The 18,873-nt window shown below is 35.3% G+C and overlaps 2 protein-coding genes across 2 annotated transcripts in view; one reads left to right on the top strand and one right to left on the bottom strand.

Moving 5' to 3' along the window:
* mdlc (RING finger protein mdlc) overlaps positions 1-18,873 on the bottom strand; it is a 133,015-nt gene that overhangs the window by 102,583 nt on the left and 11,559 nt on the right. The window lies entirely within an intron of this gene.
* On the top strand, positions 16,850-18,492 carry LOC137239572 (S-formylglutathione hydrolase-like). The gene has a single exon (XM_067765064.1). The coding sequence runs from the start codon at positions 16,972-16,974 to the stop codon at positions 17,827-17,829; it is 858 nt and encodes a 285-aa protein (XP_067621165.1). The 5' UTR covers positions 16,850-16,971; the 3' UTR covers positions 17,830-18,492.

Genomic DNA, 18,873 nt, shown 5'->3' with positions numbered 1-18,873 from the left:
TGGCCCATGACCTTATGTCACCACGCCATCACATTAATGCATTGTCATCGGTCCTTGATACGTATGCAAAGTTTCAAATTAATCATGCTTCTAGAAACCGGTGAAAATTAAGCTGAAAGATTCCGTTACATACAGGCCAAGCTAATAAAAGCGTGTTAATAAAATAACAGGGAGAACGGGTGTCGCGAATGACATGAGAATGGAAGAAAGGTTTGTTTTTTATTCGCTGTTATTAAATTAAGTGCCATGAATTGCTCATTTGTGTTTCAAATCAGTTTTTCTTTTAAATTTGTCTACAGAAAATCAGACTACATTTTAATCTTAATTTCCAAAATCTAGTTAATAGACAAAAAATTAGCAGCCAATTGAGCAAACGTTTTAAAATATGTAAATAACGCAATATACCAGTCGTCTACAAAAATGTTTGAAAAACACTATTGAGTAAATTATTTAAGTAATCGAACAGCGATTGAACATGTGATCGACGCTGTTTACTATTGTGAACGTTTTTGTCAAACAATCGCCGCTTGTATGAATTCATAATGTTCTAGACGATAAAAAAAATTTACGGACGAATAGTCACTGTTAGAGCTGCTCAACCCCTATACACTTGTAGCACTTTGGTTTTTGTTTTGCCCTGAATCATAGGCACAGATTCAAATTCACACTTTGAATATATAAAAAAAAATTTCATAGCACTCCCATATGCCCTCACCATGGTGGAATAACCAGGTGAAGTAAGCCGTCAATTGTCTCACTCTAAATTGTTCTTTGTTCTCTCATTCGGCTATCTGAAAATTTTTCACCAATGTTGCCCCCGAAAAAGTGTTGTTTTTTTTGCATCTTTCAGGAGTAAAATATGGTAGTTTTAGTACTTTTTTCATCTAAACCCCGTAGGGAATATCGATGGACCTTTACTGGATTTAATTACAGAGATTCATATTTGGGTATCTTTGGTGTGGGCTTCCATAAGTAAGGTCGTTCTTAACTATTGCGTTCATATTATTGATGTTTCCATCATATAAGTATGTTTAATTTGTTCCAAACAAATTTGAAACAGGTCTTTGTTAAAACAAACTATTTGAATTCGTGTCATATCCAACAAAAATTTTCGCATGTGCAGCGCTACTGAAGACTTTCGAGAAATGTGCAAGAACACCAAAACTGACGTATTACACCTTATTTATGTAATCACTTCGCTAAAACAATGGATTTCTAAATATATTTACAAAAAATTGTTACTCACTATTGTTGTTTTGGCCTAAAAATTAGACCACTAAGATAAGAGGAATGTTACAGTTATGGATTGTAATTTAGAATATATGAAACCGGCTCGATCGGATTAGCACCTTCTGGTTCTACGCTGACTCCTATTATATCCCCTGACATATTTTAGTAAATAATAACTTGGGAACATTAGTAATACATCATAAATTAACTGTCAAGAGCTTATGGGAGATCTTCTGATTAAGTTTGTATGATATATTAGAAGGTCATATGTTTTACTTCCGACTCTCAATGTCAAATCAACAGAGCAGATGGAAAGAACAATGGATTTTTTGAGATCGAAACACATTTAAAAGTATTAAGATCACTTCCAAGTGTGACTGTAAAACTTTTCATCAAACCCGAAACCCATTTAAGTGCGCAAAGTTCCTACAGTTCAACTACATAATGGATAACACCTCTTCCACTTATGTCCGGTTTTTCGATAAAAGCTTCAACTGCAGTTGAAGTTGACGTCAGTTTACTTTAGACGCATTATTGAATTTTACTACTCATCGCAGTTTAAGTTTTTAATTTTATTCGATGCCTAAAGTAATATAAGTTCGCACTGGTCCTGTGTATCACTTTTGTATTGGCATTAGGTTGCACTGATATGCTGAAAAAAACAGTCTGTAATGGCTTTCGTAGCAAGGCATTTGTTTTTCTACTCCTACTTTTCCGAAGCGGGTAAACATTTTACCCTCTTCTCACCGTTGAAAATACATCCCTACCGTTTCATATAGCGTACATCTTCTATCTCTTTTTATTTACTTCACCTGGTGATTCCACCATGATGCCCTCACATATAATTTCGAATCATATGAAAATGCTTGAATTTCTTATGAAAGTGCCAAGAAAAAGCACTCCCGTATGAAGCTCAGGCACTTTTGTATGATAAAAAAATTTAGCACTAACAATTCAACAACTAAAAATTATTCAAAAACATATAGGACTGAAAAAAATTTCTAATCAAAATTGATTCATAAATAAAATTAAAATAGATAATTGACAGCGGAGCTGAAATATATGGGGCATATGACCAAAGAATGTAAGCAAAACTGTACCAAAAGAAGAGGCGCCTATTCTAACTTCATATGATATTAGTTAATTACCCTCAAGTGACGTCAATAACTAGTGATAAAAAATTCTAGACCTAGAGTCCTAGAGTGCCAAATAAGTATTAGTTCGTTAATAGCTAGATTTTCAATTATAAAATCGAAAAAAAAAACTTACCAGCTTTAACGAGCTGCGGCTACATATGAGTATGCCTTTTTCTCAACACTATTCCACCAATTCAAATGGTATTCCAGCACCTCAGTAATCTCTGTTGCTAATATATGTATGTAAATTTGAACACATATTTAAAACAAACCACGCGGAGCCCTCCAATTAAGCATTTCAAAAGTTTTCAAATTCAATTTCCAATGCAACATTCGCGGAAATCTCTACATTCACTTTTAGTATGATTATTGAAACCAAAATTCCGACGATATATGTATATAGAATATATTGTCACAACGAAAGCGGACAAAGGAAACACCACTGTGCTAATCGAAAAAGAGAAATATATATCCAAAACCGAGAATCTCATAGAGGAAATGAAATGTCGTAGAATGAGAGAGGATCCCACAGATGAATACCAAAAACAAATCATAGTTGCTATAAAAAATGCAACAAATATAGTGGATTCTAACATGGCATATAGATGGGTCCAAATGAACCCTTCGGCTCCTCCACTGGTTGCGCTACCAAAAATCCACAAGCCGGACACGCCAATGAGGCCCATCATTAATTTTAAATCGGCACCATGCTACAAACTGTCCAAATATTTAAAAACGATATTGATAGATACTCTGTAGCTAAGGAACGAATATGCAATAGCTAACACAACAGAACTAATAGAGAGACTCGAGACCGTAGAGCTAACAAGAAACAGCAAATTGGTATCTTTTGACATAAAAGATTTATACCCATCTATACCACTATCGGAGACTTTGGACATAGTTGTTAGCTCAACAATAGTTCATAACACAAAAAAAGTATGCAAATCACAAATACGCTAAGAACCACTTTACGTCAAAACTATTTTCAATTCAACAATAAAATATACCTATAGACAAACAAACGGTCTTGGAATGGGAAGCCCCATATTAGCAATTCTTATGGAAGTGTTCATGCAAAATCTGGAAGAAAAGTACATACAGGAGCTGAAGTCCAAATTAGGCGTGTCATTTTATGCTAGATACGTGGATGATATAATATGCGTTTTAACTACTAATAACGAAGAGCTTGTATTGGAGTACCTCAACAAGCAGCACGGAAATATAAAATTTACAATGGAAACCGAAAAAGACGGAGGAATCAAGTATCTAGACCTCACGATAAATATTGATAAAGAAGCCAAAAGATTTAACTATGACATATATAGAAAGTCAACGGCCACCGACACAATAATACACAATACCTCAAATCACCCTCAACAGCATAAAAATGCAGCATTAAGGCACTTGGTACATAGACTTGAAAGAATACCCCTTACACAAGAGGCATATAAGAGAGAACTTGAGGTCATATATAATATCGCTGCAAACAACGGATATAAAAAGCACTAGTAGATAAGCTCAGGAGGACAAATGGAGAACCAAAAAGAAATAATGAAAAGGAAAATAATAGCTGGACGACTATGACATATACTGGAAAGGCAACATATAAATTGGCAAACTTCTTTAAAAAATACAACATTAACACAGCATTCAAAACATCGAACAATCTAGGGCGAAAACTAAGGACTAACATTAACTCAGAGGATCCGTTTAGCAGCCACGGCGTATACAAGCTTACCTGCGGATGCCAGCATAGTTACATAGGACAAACAGGACGGCAAATAAGAACGAGGTTCAGAGAACATATTAGAGATTACAACAAAAAAATACGGAATCCAAACAATATACCCGAGTCTAACTTCGCGAATCACATGGTCGAGAATGAATGTTTCCCAGCAAACATCAATAAAACAGGTAGGGTTCTTCACATACAAGAAAAGGGCCGACGTCTCAACGTAGTCGAAAACATGGAAATCTACAAACAGAAAACATTCGACGGTAGAATAATAAACGAGCAGATAAACACAATTTCTGACACAATATTCGAGCCTTTAAAACTTGTTTACAGTAAACAACTTAATCACACAGGTACAACAGACAAACACACAACAACAAATAAACACAAAACAATTAACACACCAAAACAAAAAACCGACAAAGAAGGTCAAACGACTAAAATCACAGATTTCTACCTACCCCAGTCAGCCACACAAATCGATTAGTAAACCACCCTCGGTTCTGAATGAACACACAGCACATCCACATAACTAAATATACACAAGCATCAATTTGACAATACCTGCTCATATACATACCTACGAACTATAAATACAGGACAAACGACAACAACAGATCAGAACGAAAATCGACACTGATGATGGCACAACGCCGAAACCGGTTTGTCTCAAAACCAAATTTGACAAGGGATGACGGAAAATCGTTCCAATATACATCATATATAGAATATGTTCACACAAAACTTGAGGCTAGGGGTCAATGTAATTTTTCGCTACTTGTATGTTTGTGGTATAACTATTGATGTAATATTTTAAGCAAATATTTTTTAACATGAAACCAAATATTCAACTTTTTCCGACCTCAAACAATTAAAATTTTTTAAATACAAAAAAATTTCAGTGCACATACAATTTTGTATATGTATTGTGATTCGTACTTCCATATAACAAAATTTTGAGCAGCAGTGAACAATGCTTTCATTTATTGCTATCCAAGAATATGAATTCAAATAAGTATGTAATTGTTAGACCAGTCTAGCTTTTAGTTATGCAGCAAAGATTGCTCAAGGTATTCTAAAAATATTAAAATGGCAAACCTTTGGCTAAATCAAACATAAATACGTAAGAGAAGGCTAAGTTCGGGTGTAACCGAACATTACGTACTCAGCTGCCAAATTACAGTTTGCAAAACTTTTAAATTACCTTCTTTTGAAAGTGGGCGGTGCCACGCCCATAGTCCAAAATTTTACTAATTTTTTATTCTGCATCATAAGATTAACCCACCTACCAAGTTTCATCGCTTTATCCGTCTTTCGTAATGAATTATCCCACTTTTTCGGTTTTTCTAAATTTTCGATATCGAAAAAGTGGGCGTGGTTATAGTCCGATTTCGTTCATTTTAACTAGAGATCTGAGATGAGTGCCCAGGAACTTACATACCAAATTACATTAAGATACCTCAAAATTTACTCAAGTTGTGTTCACGGATAGACGGACGGATAGACGGACGGACGGACGGACATGGCTAAATGAGTTTCTTTTTTCGCACAGATCATTTTGATATATAGAAGTCTATATCTATCTCGATTAGTTTATGTCGTTACGGGGCACCATTATGCGAACAAAATTAATATACTCTGTGAGCTCTGCTCAGCTGAGTATAAACAAATTTAGAATATTGTATTAAATTTTAAAAAATTATAAAATCCGTAGGAATTCCCGTACGAGTAAAAGAGGACTAGTCCGACAGTACTCATAGGCGAGCAAAGAGAATCTATCTGACAGTACCCGCAGGGGTACAAAGAGGAAATTTCGAACAGTACAAAAAGGATCTGTCTGACAGTACCCGTAGGGATATAAAGAGGACCACTCCGACACTACCCGTTCAGGTATGAACAGGTACAATTGGTCTCTCCTCAAACAAAAGGGATCAGTCCAACCCATATAAAGAGCTCATCCCGGATTCATCCTAGACTAATCGAATTTTTTGCAAGGTAATTAAGTGTACGCTTTGTTCTTTTCATAAAAATATAAAGCTAATATAATGAGAAATTTTTATAGAAGTATCATATTAAAAAGCTGTGTAAATATTTTTCATCATTAAGGGCGTTGAAATTTTAATTAGGCACTTCTAACCAAAAATCTACTCAAGGTTAAATGGGTTGAGTGAAAAAAATAAAAATAAAATTTTCCATTCTATATATGTAGCTTTAATTCAAATGAGGAAGTGTTTTTATTGTTCAAATTCCTGGAATCTAGAAAGAAACGTGTTTGCTTATTTTTCATTCACACAACCCAATTATGTATAAACAGCGTCCAAAAAATTAATCTTGGTGTCCTTTATACATAAAAGGCGGTGGAAATAGTCTTAAACTAAAATGAATTTTCGCAATTATTCCGCACTCGGGTTTGTCATGCTTAACTGCTTTTTGACTTATACGAATTCGGAATATCGCATAATAGGCGGCCGTTACTGGAATAAAAAGGATAGTCCTTATTTGGTATCAATACATTATAACAACAACTTCGAAAATAATTAAATCTACTGTCATGGATTCATTATTATATAGTGATTGTGTGAATCTTTACAGTGTGGCACGAATAACAATCAGTGATTTGTGCTGCTTATGATAGATCTGATGTGTGTGTTGAAGACTCTGGGGCACCGGGCGTTGTGGATGGACAATTTAGTGCGGTGGCATCATATAATCTGGGTTGTGCGAACTCACTTTATCCGGTTGTTTTTACAGTTACAACTAATACAGATGTTCTAACCTTTTTAAATGAAGCGATGGGGTCTTAATTACAGGGTGTTTTATAAATCCACTACTGAGTGGAAAATCACCCTAAGTCGGTTGAACCCCCATTTATATATATGTTATAAACAAGTATAGCTTTTAATTATGAAGCAAAGATTGGTCAAGCTATTCTAAAAATATTAAAATGTAAGACCTTTGACTAAATTAAACATAAACAAGTAAGGGTGTAACCGAACATTACATACTCAGCTGCCAAATTACAGCTTGCAATATTTTTTAATTACCTTCCTTTAAAAGTTGACGGTGCCACGTCCAAAATTTTACTAATTTTATATTCTGCGTCGTAAGGTTAACCCACCTACCAAGAAATTTTCGATATCGAAAAAGTGGGCGTGGTTATAGTCCTATTTCGTTCATTTTAAATAGCGATCTGAGATGAGTGCCCAGAAACTTACATACCAAATTTCATTAAGATACCTCAAAATTCTCAAAATTTTCTCAAGTTATCGTGTTTACGGACAGACAGACGGACGGACCGATGGAATGAATAAATTAACTTCTTTTTTCGCCCAGATCATTTTGATATATCTATCTCGATTAGTTTATGCCGTTACGGGGTACCGTTATGCGAACAAAATTAATATACTCTGTGAGCTCTGCTCAGATCTAATGTAGAATATTGTATTAAATTTTAAAAAAATTTAAAATCCGTAAGAATTCCCGTACGAGTAAAAGAGGACATGTCCGACAGTACCCATAGGCGAACAAAAAAGACTTGTCTAATAGTGCCCGTAGAGGTACGAGGAGAATATATCCGACTCTACTCGTATGGATACAAAAAGGGCCTGTTGGACTCTTCCCATACGGATACAAAGAGGAAGTGTCAAACAGTACAGAAAGGAGCTGCCCGACAGTAGCCGAAGGAGTACAACGAGGGCGTGTCGAACAATGCCCAAAGGGGTACAAAGAAGAACTGTGGAACATTCCAAAAGGATCCGTCCAACAGTACCCGTAGGGGTATAAAGTAGAGCCTACGATTTCTCGAACATGTTCTAGAAGAGATTTCTCGCGAGTCTCGCCTTCTCGCGAGATTGTCGAATTACTCGTAAGAGACCACTCCAACCCATATAGAGAAATCAGAACTGGCAATAGTCGCATACTTCTTTGCGACTCATCCTGGATTCATTCTAGACTAGTCGAATTTTTTGCAGGGTTGCGACGCATTCCGGATTCATCCTAGACTAATCGCATTTTTGCAGAGTAGTTATTACAAAGATGCATACATATGTACATATGACGGCCTCTAGACCCCAGAATCTAAACAACGGTCTACGTCAAGGCAAGTAGCGAATCAAACAGCGACGCAGAAACTTCAGGATCTTACTCCCAACACCGTGTCAGCACATTTCTTGGCAGTTGCGAAACAACCATATTTCCCCACGGCAATAGTCCCTATACATTATACGAGGCATATCATTGACCAAGGCTCTCAAAAACGTTTTTGGCGTCCCAAATCCAACAACTTGCGAGGTCACACTTTGCTCCTCTGATTTAAGTAAAGGGATTTGTGTCAATACTATTTTAAACCACCAACTCACTCAATAACCTATATTACTATTTTAATTTATTTTCAAGCAAGATCGCCATGGTTTTGTTATTTTTTGTTTTATTGATTTGATTTTGCCCGCTCTGTGTGGGCATAAATGCAGCCATATATTTGTTTTTGCATATCTTTCCACATGGATTTTTAAGGTATTAATTTTTTTTTTGTTTTTAATAAATCAAGGTTTGTGAAATTTTCACAGGTGAGTACAATTTCCTTCGCAGGTAAGCATCTTTTCTATACAGGTGAGTATAATTTTCTGCAGGGGTAAGTTTAATTTCCTCCACAAAACTAAAAAAGGGGTTTGGAAAAAAAAAAATGTTTCACCTACATACAAAAATGGTTTCCCCATTGTTGCCAGTTACCTATAGCCTGACCCAAAATCCTAAAAAAAATTGTTCCCAAATAACATTTAGCATACAAAAAAATCCTTAAATAGAATTAATTTTTGACCGGCCCATTTCTTGTGGCAAATTTCACTTGCACGTAAATACGTAGTACGACTTTATATTGCGTTCAAGAAAACATGAAATCACAAATAATGAGTTAACAGATTTAATCCTCATTTTAGATAAAATACTTCAATACTGAACAAAAAAAAAATTGCTCCAGAAATACAACATTAAATTTTTTATATTGTCTTTTATGCTATTTTATGTTATTTCATTATATGTTCTTTTATTTGAACTTAGTTTATAATTATTTAAATGAAACTTGACTGAATCGGAAAATTTCACGCTGATTATTAAACGAAAAATAACGTCGCAAAAATGTTTTTGGCTTTAGGTCAAAACGGTAACCGGCATCATACCGGCCTTTTCCTATTTCAAAACTATAGTAGTCGACCCCTCAACTAGACCTTTTTTTCGAGTGAGGTATCAAAAGACGCGTATTCACGTCTAGATTAAGAATCCGAAAGCGGAAATTAACTTTTTTACCCCTTTAAAAGTTATCCGCGAAAAACATGTTTGTGTGATACATATTGTTCCCGCACGTTTACAACCTTTTAAGCGCACACATCACTTTACTTTTTATAGTTAGTATATTAACATAATCTAACTTGCACAAATTAACGAAATATAATGTTAAATTTCACTAATTTACTTATAAAATATCAAAACAAATATTGCAACAAATTTCTGTCGAAATGAAAACACATGAAAGTGAACAGTGTTGCCAGCTCAGCAACGCTGGTGATTACTTTTGTTGTTCTCTGTTAGGATTAATACAAGGCGGTGGCGCCTCAACATGAATTTAAATAAACATACAGTTACATTGTTTTTGTAATTTACTGAATATGTTGCAATTTAATATATTAAAATAGAAGAGAATACGTCTTCAATTTATCGAAATAAAGAGATGCTGGCAAATATTTGGAATTTTCATTTTGGAACAAGTGCAGAATACATATGTATGTACATTTATCAAAAAAAAAAAAAAAAAAATCGGGCTTTATAGAGATTTTTATTGCTGATTCTAACGGTATATTTCTTTTTTGGTGCAAATGAAGGGTTTGGGGGTAATTCCATGTCAAAAGGCGAAATCATGAATTTTTCTAATCAAAATATCTCCGAAACTAGTGGATGGATTTCAAAATTAAAAAAAAATATATGATGTATATGGGGTATTCCATCCCATTTCGACCAATTTTGAACCCGACCCCTTTAGTATTGGCTGTAAGTTTTTCTTCTTTTTCTAGCTTACGAAAGACGCTTTTCAGAATTTTTTCAAATTTTTTCATCCAACTCAAAAGAAGTTATGAATTTTAAAAAAAAACACCGTTTTTGTTTTCAAAATGCTATAACTTTTTCAAAAATTGACCGTTTGGGATTTTTTTTTTTTTAAATTTTTTTTAAATGTACTTTTCGGAAAAAATACTAAAAAATTTTTAAAGTTTTTTTTTTAATTTTTCAGTTTTTCGAAATTTTTCGAATTTCGCATTTTTTTTTTTTTTTGTTTTTCTCATAAAAAACTTCAATCAATTCTGCAATCATCCCCACTAATCCCGCAGTGGCCGATTTTTTTTTATATTTTTTTTTATTTAATTGAAAAAAAATTTTCAAAAATAAATTTTTTTTTATCGATTTTATTTATATAACAAAAAAATGTAAGAAAATGATTTTTAAGTATTCTTTTCTTTATATATTAGGGTAATGTACGATTAAAATATCCAGGATTAATGACTGACAGCGAAAGCGAGTCATTTTAATCGTAGATTACCATAATATATAAAGAAAAGAATACTTAAAAATCATTTTCTTACATTTTTTTGTTATATAAATAAAATTGAAAAAAAAAAATTTTATTTTTGAAAATTTTTTTCAATTAAATAAAAAAAATAATCGGCCCACTCCGGGATTAGTGGGGATGATTGCAGAATTGATTGAAGTTTTTTATGAGAAAAAAAATGGCGAAATTCGAAAAATCTCGAAAAACTGGAAAATAAAAAAAAACTTTAAACATTTTTTTGTATTTTTTCCGAAAAGTACATTTAAAAACAAATTTAAAAAAAAAAAAAAGATCCCAAACGGTCAATTTTTGAAAAAGTTATAGCATTTTGAAAACAAAAACGGGGTTTTTGGAAAAATTCATAACTTTTTTTGAGTTGGATGAAAAAATTCTGAAAAACGTCTTTCGTAAGCTAGAAAAAGAAGAAAAACTTTCAGCCAATTCTAAAGGGGTCGGGTGCAAAATTGGTCGAAATGGGATGGAATACCCCATATATATCTTTAACTTTGCTAGTCTTTATTTACCAAAAATTTTAAAAAGCTCTTTTCTGGTGGCCATGCACAGTAATTCTGCGTAGAACACCTTTCTGCATAGGCGGCCTTCGGCCGCGCTTATAACAAATAACCCTGGGCTACGCCATGCCAAGTCTGGGTGTGTGGTATAACCGTGACTACCACCGGCTACGCCATGCACTGTAATTCTGCGTAGAACAACCGGTGTCGGATCGGTTAAGGGTAATTTTTTTAAAGGTGTTCTACGCAGAATTACTGTGCATGGCGTAGCCGGTGTTGGATCGGCTAAGGGTTATTTTTTTAAAGTGCGGCCGAAGGCCGCCTACGCAGAAGGGTGCACTACGCAGAAGGGCATCAGCGTGGCGGTAGCCACGGTTATACCACACACCCGGACTTGGCATGGCGTAGCCCAGGGTTATTTTTTTTTGCGCGGTCGAAGGCCGCCTATGCAGAAAGTTGTTCTACGCAGAATTACTGTGCATGGCCACCAAAAAAGAGCTTTTTCAAATTTTTGGTAAATAAAGACTACAAAATTTAAAGATATATATACAACAGATGAAAGGTACTTTTATAAGTTATTTTTCGATTTTTTAATTTTTGAAATCCATCCACTAGTTTCGGAGATATTTTGATTTGAAAAATTCATAATTTCGCCTTTTGACATGGAATTACCCAAACCCTCCATTTGCACCAAAAAAGAAATATACCGTTGGAATCAGCATAAAAATCTCTATAAAGTCCGATTTTTTTTTACAAATGTATGTATTCATGGTAGATTTCTATCTGTATCTGGATCAAGTTTCATCTGTATCTGGATCACGTTTCATTGGAACGTAACATATATCTCGCAAAACATGCAGCCCATCTAAATATTCCCTCGGAATTTTGTTCTCGCCGATTTTTTATTCCCGCGGAAAAATTCCTGCAATTCTTTTCTCCTAGGCAGAACAATAATTGGAGAATAGGAATTTCGAATTTTCGAAGTCAGCTGTTTTTCAATTGAAATTTCGTTGCGCATTTCTTATTTTGTTTAAGAAATTGAAAAGTGGGTTATTCTATACGACACCATGACACTGCTAATACACGTCCAATATCAAGAGGGGTGTCAAGACACGCGTATTGACCTCGACAATAATAATCCGAAGACGGAAAAGAAAAATGTTATCTCTGTCCGGAGATATTTGCAGTTAAAGTTAGAGATTTTAATGTGGTTGTTGTAATGTTGTTGTACTCACAAAACAAAATTGTGAACATAAGTGTTTTGCGGGGATATAGTTTTGGTCTCCAAGCCGGTGTTGCAGAAAGGTGTTATGCGCAAAAATACTATGGATCCCACCCCCCGTTTCGGAGGGACCCGCGGATAATTTTTCGGTTTTTCGTTAATATCTTTTGAACGACTTACACACATTGCAGCCCTACTCATTGTGTGTTAAATATATGTACATCAGCTGCTCGAAATCACGTCCATTCCGACAGCACTAATAATCAATAGTTACTTTGGGTGGCTGGCTTGGAATCACGTCCTTTCCAACCTCCCACACATCGCAGCCCTACTATTGTGTGTTAAATATACATCAGATGCTCGAAATCACGTCCATTCCGACAGCACTGATAATCAATTCCCTTGCTCGGCATCACAGTCCATCCCGACAACTGATTCAATAATATATGTATATACATATTTTATAATATAATTTTGCTCACTATGTATGCTTGTTAATTGTACACTGTAATCCGCATTTATATTCATTCATTCATATTTAGTCTGATTAATTGTAAAATTTGTAGACTAACAAATAAATAAATAAAAGTGTTCATATTTTAGCACAAATTTGTACAAATAAGTGTTATTTCTTAAAATAACCAATTTCCTTTAAAAATTTCGATGCATTCCCTTCAATTTAACAAGTGAAAAAACTCCTAAGTAATGGCAGAGAAATCTCCATCTCACTCACATTCACAATACCTACCATTGTGAATGATAACTAAGAGTGATATCTTCTGAATAGACGTCAAAATTCCAAAGTGATTGGATCGCCTGATTTGTAATTGACTATCACTGTCTCATTCTGTATCTCTTTCTATCACCCGCCGAAGATAGGCGCCGCCATATTGAACACCCTGTCAAAAGGCTAAAAAGTAGCCATATTGCACAGCCTGTCAGGCAGTTGACAGATATCACACTTAGTCATCATTCACAATGATACCTACTTTTCTGTCATAACCGTTTTCCGCTTTTTCGAACATTGTTTAGAATAGGAGGAAAGGAAAAGTGAAAAAACTCATTGGGCTGATAGTAATATTTTGACATATAGCAAGAAAGCAATAGATTGTGGAAATTTTAGCAAAATTCGACTATGTCTTCATGTTTATATAATAAAGAGCCCTATGCTTTTATAGAAGCAAGTTATCCGCGAGATATACTTAAAAAGGAAACCAATCAACTCACAAGAGCCGCAAATTTTTCGATCTTACACGATTAATGCAGGAAAAATCAACCCAATTGCGAAGTATACAAAATCTGCTGTGAAGTACTATTCCTTGTATGTCTTATGTTTGAACACATTGAAGATGATCTAAAACTTTTTAGCTTTATAATAAACTATTTGAATGAATTTATAATAAACTGCTTCTGTTGACCAGTTTTACGCCTTTTTTGCATCCAACTCCTAAATTGATTCAACATATCTGAGGGAAAATGAATGTATAAACAAAATATACTGGGAGAAAAATTATTCAGCACTGAATGGAAAAAAGTGTGTATTCATTTCAAGTGTACATTCATTAAAGATTGGGAATGGTTCCTACATTCACACCCTATATTGAATATTTTACCATTCAGGAACACACACACTTTGGCTTTGAGTTAAAGTATTTAAAGCCATTCAGGAATGGAGATTTATAATACCTGTGTTCTTTTTTACATCCATGTACATTTAGGCTTAAACTTTATGGCGCATATTCATAGTCGAAATAAAATAGATTTTAAATTTAGTTGCAGCTTTTTTGACAGATAGCTCATAGAAAATTATGTCAAAAAGCTGGTTTTAAAAAACCTATTTTATTTTGACTATGATTATGCGCCTATATCTATATGGACTGCTAAGCGTTAAACTTTATCTACTCTTCTGAAATTGCTGCGCATTAATAAGTACTCCTAAATTTCAATACGCATTACAACTGAAATATGTGTCTATTGCCGTCTTTCAGTGAGTATTACAGCTCCAGGTCACGCTCAATTCTCACGGGAATGCTCTGGATCATTGAGAGACTTGAGAAGCAGATGTCGTGAAATTTTCGCACACGTGAAATGTTATAGGCAGATGTCGCCGCTGTTTTTCATTTAACTCATTCGGCGAAAGGCTAAGCAGCGACATCTATTTTTGAAAAATTAGGTATATTAAAGGCCGCGTTGCCAACCTAAAAAGAAGTAATTAACAAATTATCTGGCTCAGAAATTTAACCAGACTTCTATCTGGATTTATCTGGCTCAAATCCCCTACAAGAATACTGACTATCATATGACTATCATCTGATTGGCAGCAATGTCAACCTAACGATCAGCGCCTCATACAAACTTTCTATCACAAACTTAAGGGGACTTGCGCAAATGTGATGTAAACAACTGTGTCCGTGTGAGTTTTTGTCTCCTTCTTATACACCAACATCGCCTACTGATTAAGTATATAGCCGTACTGCTCACTCTCATTCCTTTTCCTGGATCAGTGCTGACACTCTAACTATCAAAAAGTGTCATAAATGATAGTTTACTGTAGATATCAGGTTTGACTGTTATACTATCATAAATGACCATTGTTATATTCCGCCAAAAATGAAACAATGCTTTTTGCTTTTTATTTACTTTATTTCATTACGTTTTTAATTTTGTACATGATAAAAGCATACGTGTTTCTTATTTGTTTAAAATAAATAGTTTTATAAGAATTCGAGTTCAGAATGTTCAATTTAAATTCAGAAAATAACAAAACAACAGAAGAGCGCTTTCCTCATGCGGAAACACATTTAAAAATGAATCACCACTAACCACTATTATTTTTCGCGTATCAATTTTTTTAGTGCGCCCCATACATTCAGACAGCTTTTGGTATTTTTTAATATTATTTTCTTTTAGCATGAAGCTTTGAAATGCTCTCTTTTTCATTTCTTTAACTTATTTTTTATATGGTTTTCGTCGGTTGAAAATGGCGGAATTTAAAAAATAACAAAACAACCGTGATAATCATTTGATTGTCATATGACAGTCAGTAGTGAAAACATGATTAAATCGGATAAACTGTTCTCGCATACATAAAATTCCGTTGAGAATTATGTAACTGTCTCACATGCATAATGGTATCTGCTGTATGTTCTTTTGTTCTGTACTAGGTGTCCGAAGCTTTCCCAGTTTGAGTCCTTTTTCATGATTATAGGCTGTCGTTGGGAACATGCGGACATGCGTGAGCGATCAAAGGAACATACATAAATTTGAGTATCAATGTTTACGTCATCGCAGGATCAGCATTGTCAATTACAAGTGTGAGTGTATTAGTAAAACTATCAGCGTTTCTTGTAGGGTCGTTGTTGTTGCATTTACATGCAAAATTATTTATCTGGCTCAGGATTTTGCCACCGGATGATAGCTTATGTTTCACCTCTACACAAATTCAATGTATTACCTCTACAAATGGTGTGTGTCCACTATTCATCGCAACCGATTCAGCTATATATTATACATTATGGCTACCAGAGGTTTGTCTCTGCGCTTTTCGATACAACATTATCTGTAGCTAGTTGCCGCTAGATGGGTCCCCTAACATTATCGAAGTGAGGATAAGCATTTTTTTATGCGGAAACGTAAACATATATACGTGTAAAATAGCACGACTAATAGCTGAATTCAGTAAGCCGTCTCTAGTCAATATTAGAGACTATTTGGGGTGAAAATCACTTTTGAGACAATTTGCCATTCTGTAAGCTGTCTCGTGTCTCCAGCCTCACAAAAGCAATCACTAATTTGTGAGCTGGGCCGGGGCAGATCACAAACGTGAAAATTTCAGAAAAAGTATGAAAATTATTTGCGAAAAATGCCTTAAATATATTTTTTTTATTCCTAAAATTAAAATAAGCATAGAAAAAATTAAAAAATTGAAAATTCTTAAAAAAACATCGAACTCTATGTGGCGCCGCTGAGATTCGAACCTACGCACTTTGGGATTTTCTATAAAAATTGTGAACGGAGTCTTATCAAGCTCAGCCACAATACCACCTAACGTCATGTTGACAAAACGCAATGCTATATTATTCGTTCAATGTATGAGTAAATTGTCATTTTGGTGAATTTCGTTGATATGGTGAATTGTTTTTGTGACTTTCGTTTACTGAATACCGAAATCATCTCAAGTCACAAAAATTGTCTCTAAAGGAAAATCTCAAATTTAGAGACTTGAGATGAGACTGAATTACAGAATTGAGCCGTAAGATACATCCAAAACATCACAACTTTTAAAAGAATGATGAGGGAATGCACACTCTATTGATTCAATCATTTTACCGCCCTGATATCATGCGTATTCATCTGATTACAGGAAACCACCTTGCAATTGAATTTGGAAAAATTGCATGGCAACAATGGTGAGTACAAAAACGGCGATTGCAATTGTTTCATTTATCGAAATCTGGAAAACTTTCTTTCCGAATTAGAGCTCACTGCATCAACTAATAAACTAAAACGACGCAAAATATTATATTAATCAGCATCTTAAAATGGCTCTGAAGTTATTATCTGTTGCTAAGAGTTTCGGCGGAGAGCAACGTGTATATTCACATATATCCGAAGTTGTTGGATGTGAAATGAAATTTGGTGTCTACATACCACCTTCCGCTGTTGAATCTAATACAGAATGTCCTGCTTTATACTACCTCAGTGGCCTTGCTTGCACACACGAGAATTTCATACAAAAATCTGGTTTCCAAAGGTTTGCTGCCAAACATGGTGTTGTTGTTGTCAATCCCGATACTTCACCACGTGGATTAAATCTTCCCGGGGAGGATGATAGCTATGATTTTGGTAGTGGCGCCAGCTTTTATGTGAATGCAACGGAAGCGCCATGGAATAAAAACTATAATATGTATACATATGTAACTGGTGAACTAGTCGACTTAGTGAACGCAAACCTGCCGGTTCTGCCGAAAAAACGCGGAATATTCGGTCATAGTATGGGCGGTCATGGTGCGCTTATATGTGCTTTGAAAAATCCAGGTTTTTACCAATCAGTTTCTGCCTTTGCACCTATTTCGAATCCTACCAAATGTGCGTGGGGTAAAAAAGCTTTCTCAGGCTATTTAGGAACGAATGAAGACACATGGAAAGCATGGGATGCCACCGAGCTGGCAGCAGCATATGCTGGTACACCATTGGAAATTCTGATTGATCAAGGCACGGCAGATAATTTCCTTAAGGAAAAACAACTTTTACCACAGAATCTTTTGGATGCAGCCTCACAAAATGATCACTTGCAATTAATTCATCAGCAACGAGATGGCTATGATCATGGTTACTTTTTTATTGGTACTTTTATTGAAGATCATTTTGCACATCATGCAAAATGTTTGAAGGCGTAGAAGATAAATACCGTTTATTTTTTGGTAGTAGTGCAGTTTACGGCACCCACCGAAATTTGGGCCAAGTTTTTCGAGGGAGGTATCAAAAGACGCGTATTAATCTCGAGAACAATAATCCGAAGGCGGAAAAGAAAAATTGTATCTCTGTCCAGAGTTATTTGCAGTTGAAGTTGGCGATTTTAATGTGGTTTTTGTTGTGTTTATACCCACAAAAAAAATTGTGCATCGCCGTGGCGGTAGCCACGGTTATACCACACACCCGGACTTGGCATGGCGTAGCCCAGGGTTATTTTTTATAAGCGCGGCCGAAGGCCGCCAACGCAGAAAGGTGTTCTGCGCAAAAATACTATGGATGCCACCCCCGGTTTCGGGGGCCCCGCGGGTCTTTTTTCTTTCGTTAATATCGGGTAAAAAAAGTTAATTTCCGCTTTCGGATTCTTGATCTAGACGTGAATACGCGTCTTTTGATACCTCACTCGAAGATTTTGGCCCAAATTTCGGTGGGTACCGTAAACTGCACTATTACCTATTTTTTGTATGCAGATGATGCATTTAATGTTGTTGTAAGAAACATTTGTTATAACAGTTCAAATTAAGACGACTTAAGAATTAAATAACATGGATACTTCCATATCTAGATCAAGGGAGCTAAGTCAAAAAGTGGACATTTTGAAGTTATGAATGTTTCCCGGCTGCCGAAAACTATACTCAACTGAATATAAGTGACACTACTCACCCATAGAGCGTGGTAACAACTGCGCTTCCCAAGGCAGTCGGTTCTATGTAGCGGAACGACTCTGAATTTTTCCCAACCAAGGACTGTCATTTCAGTGTAACCCCAATTAATTTGTTGCGTCCCTCCTACAAATTGTCTTCCTCCCAGCAGTTCCTTGCAGCGGGGCTACTCCATATTCTCTTGCTCCGGGAAGGTATCGAACCCAATCCGGGTCCGTCTCCTGACCCCGGTCCTGAGAAATGGTTTTGCTGCGTCTGCCGGAAAATAATCTTTTTAGGAAGATCATTCTCTTGTCAGTGTGTCTCGTG

Source organism: Eurosta solidaginis, chromosome 1 (genome assembly GCF_040869045.1).
Source record: "Eurosta solidaginis isolate ZX-2024a chromosome 1, ASM4086904v1, whole genome shotgun sequence".
In the NCBI taxonomy this organism is placed as follows: Eukaryota; Metazoa; Arthropoda; class Insecta; order Diptera; family Tephritidae; genus Eurosta; species Eurosta solidaginis.
This window is presented reverse-complemented; position numbering and strand designations above follow the sequence as displayed.